This window comes from Apaloderma vittatum, unplaced genomic scaffold, assembly GCF_000703405.1.
Source record: "Apaloderma vittatum isolate BGI_N311 unplaced genomic scaffold, ASM70340v1 scaffold33591, whole genome shotgun sequence".
Lineage (NCBI taxonomy): Eukaryota > Metazoa > Chordata > Aves > Trogoniformes > Trogonidae > Apaloderma > Apaloderma vittatum.
Window position 1 is genome coordinate 35,068 of NW_009700306.1, and position 2,726 is coordinate 37,793.

Sequence of the window (2,726 nt, forward strand, 5' to 3'; positions counted from 1 at the left end):
AAGTCACTCTCCATATTTTCCTAAGTTCAGAAAATCTGAAGTGCATGTACAACTCAATATTCAGTAAAATGACATGTCATTAGTTCACATCAAAATTGCCTCTTTCAAAAAGACATTCAAAGACAACAGACAGAACAAAGATGAGCATAAATAAATGTAAATTAGATACTAAAGTATTTCTAGTGACTATTTTTGCCTCTAAAATTGTCACTTGGCACTGGAATTCCTCTACTCAGGCATATCACTTGAATATTGTTCTCTGTTGAGTTCCCTTATTCTTTTTTTGAGGAAGGGTTTTCATTGGCCTTTTTGTTGCTATAACTTTTTTTTTCTTTTCCTTTTCTTTGTTGGGAGAAAAATTCCTTCTTAGCACTTTTCCCCATCTTCTCTTCCATAACAGTATAAGCCAACCTCAATTATCACTTCCAATCAAAAGCAAGGTACCCTGAGCAGCTTTGTCAGTAGCAGGGCTACTGTACTGGCAGCAATACCCTCACACCTCCGCTGCAACTGCTGCATAATGTGGGTAAGGAAGGTACAGAAAGATTATCAACATGTAGACAGCACCTGGTGGCTCAAGACGTGACAGAAGAATTTCCTTTTTTTTTTTCTGTATCACACAAACACCTTTCAAGTTGACCTGGATGAATATTCTGCTATATGAGTGAGGTCTCCCCTTACCTTAAATCCAAGCTGAGCTGCTTTGATAGCAGCAACATAGCCTCCGGGACCAGAGCCAATAACTGTGACATCGGCATCAACTAAAAAAAAAAACCCAAAATATCTGAGCTACTTTTGTTCCACCAATTAAAAATTTACTTGAGAAAGAATACCAGTTTACAATTTCTTAACTAATTCATGTTTGAAAATATATTTTTTTAGAAAAGCAGAATAGATGTTAAAAATAAATGAAACTTAATAAACTAGGGTTAGATGGGTAAATTACACCTCACATCTGAAAATAAGTCTCTGGGCAAAGGGAAGGGTTGAATGGAAGTATTCACTCTGCAAGAGAAACAGCCAGTCTTAAATTTTACAGGGAAAATAATGCAAAATGAAATGGAGAAACTGAATTCCTCCTCTCTAAATTGGAGAAGTAAGGATTTGATGGGTGGACTGTTCAGTGGATAAAGAATTGGTTGGACAATTGCACCGAGAGGGCTGTGGTCAATGGCTCGACGTGCAGATGAAAACAGGTGACAAACAGTGTCCCTCAGGTGCCTGTACTGGAACCACTGCTCTTCAATATCTTCATCAATGACACAGACAGTGGGATCCAGTGCACCCTCAGCGAGTTTCTGTATGACACCAAGTTGAGTGGTGCAGTCAACATGCCAGAGGAGTGGGATGTCATCCAGAGCGACCTGGGCAAGCTGGAGAAGTGCACCCATGTGAACCTCATGGGGTTCAACAAGGCCAAGTGTAAGGTTCTGCTCACAGGTCACAGTAATCTTTGTTAACAATACAGGCTGGGGGATGAGGTGGTAGAGAGCAGCCCTGCAGAGGCACTTGAGCGTGTTGGTGGGCAAAGAGCTGGACATGAGCCACCAACGTGCACTCGCAGCCCAGAAGGCCAATTGCATCCTGGGCTGCATCAAAAGTGTGACCAGCAGGTTGAGAGAGGTGATTCTGCCCCTCTGCTCTGCTGAGACCTCACCTGGAGTGCTGTGTCCAGCTCTGGAGCCCTCAACACAAGGACTTGTGGGAGCAGGTCCAGATGAGGCCACAAAAATGATCAAAGGGTTGAACCACCTCTCCTTCATAGACAGGCTGAGAGAGTTGGGCTTGTTCAGCCTGAAGAGGAAAAAGCTCCAGGGAGACCTTACAGCAGCCTTCCAGTACCTGAAGGGGGCTACAGGAAAGCTGGGGAGGGACTGGTCACAAGTGTGCGTGATGACAGGATGAGGGGCAATGGTTTTAAACTAGAGCGGAGCAGATTTAGACTAGATATCAGGAAGAAGTTCACTACGAGGGTGGTAAAACACTGGAGTGGTGAAACACTGGAACAGGTTGCCCAGAGAGGTGGTGGAGGGTCCATCAGTGGAGGCATTCAAGGTCAGGCTTGATGGGGCTCTGAGCAATCTGATCTAGTTAAAGATGTCCCTGCTCACTGCAGGAGGCTTGGACTACATGATCTTCCAAGGTCTCTTCCAGCTCAACTCATTCTATGATTCTATGAATTCTGTTTGACCCATCCCTCTTGCTGTAAATTCTTTAAGAACTTAAGATGTCTGGGTGGTTTTTTATAACAATTTTTTCCAGCATACTTCCAACTGACATTTAGTGGAATAGATGAAATACCTACCAAATACCATAAAATCAGTAGCTCATAAAGGAAAAAATACGGCTGAAAGAGATATCTGTGCAACCTCTATTGATTATGAACGCAGCAGAAGCTATGAACTTTGTACCTAATTCACATCTCATAACCACCATCTCCTTTGGAATATTAATTACCATCACTGTTCTTATGTTACATAAAGTTCAACTTCTATTTATAGCTTTAGCTTGATCAATTAATTACCTTGATCAGCATAGGTCCTTTGTGGCACTGCACAAATTCCCTGGAGACCATGATGGACTCTATCAAAATGGCTTCTCTAGAAATGTTACAAAAAAAAAAAAGTTTTAGAAGTCTAGACTTGAAGAAAAATATGTGCTTCACACACAGGCAAACACAGTTACAGCCACCAGTTAACCAAACCAGCACAATACGACTGAAGCAG

At 42.2% G+C, this 2,726-nt stretch overlaps 1 protein-coding gene across 1 annotated transcript in view; it reads right to left on the reverse strand.

Annotated features, from left to right (window-relative positions):
- Nucleotides 1-2,600, reverse strand: part of DLD (dihydrolipoamide dehydrogenase) — a gene marked incomplete at its 5' end in the record, with an annotated part of 13,993 nt that extends 11,393 nt beyond the window's left edge. The window contains 2 exon segments of the mRNA XM_009878711.1: nucleotides 682-761; nucleotides 2,525-2,600. Coding sequence (XP_009877013.1) covers nucleotides 682-761; nucleotides 2,525-2,600 — 156 coding nt within the window.
- Between the last annotated feature and the right edge of the window lie 126 nt (nucleotides 2,601-2,726).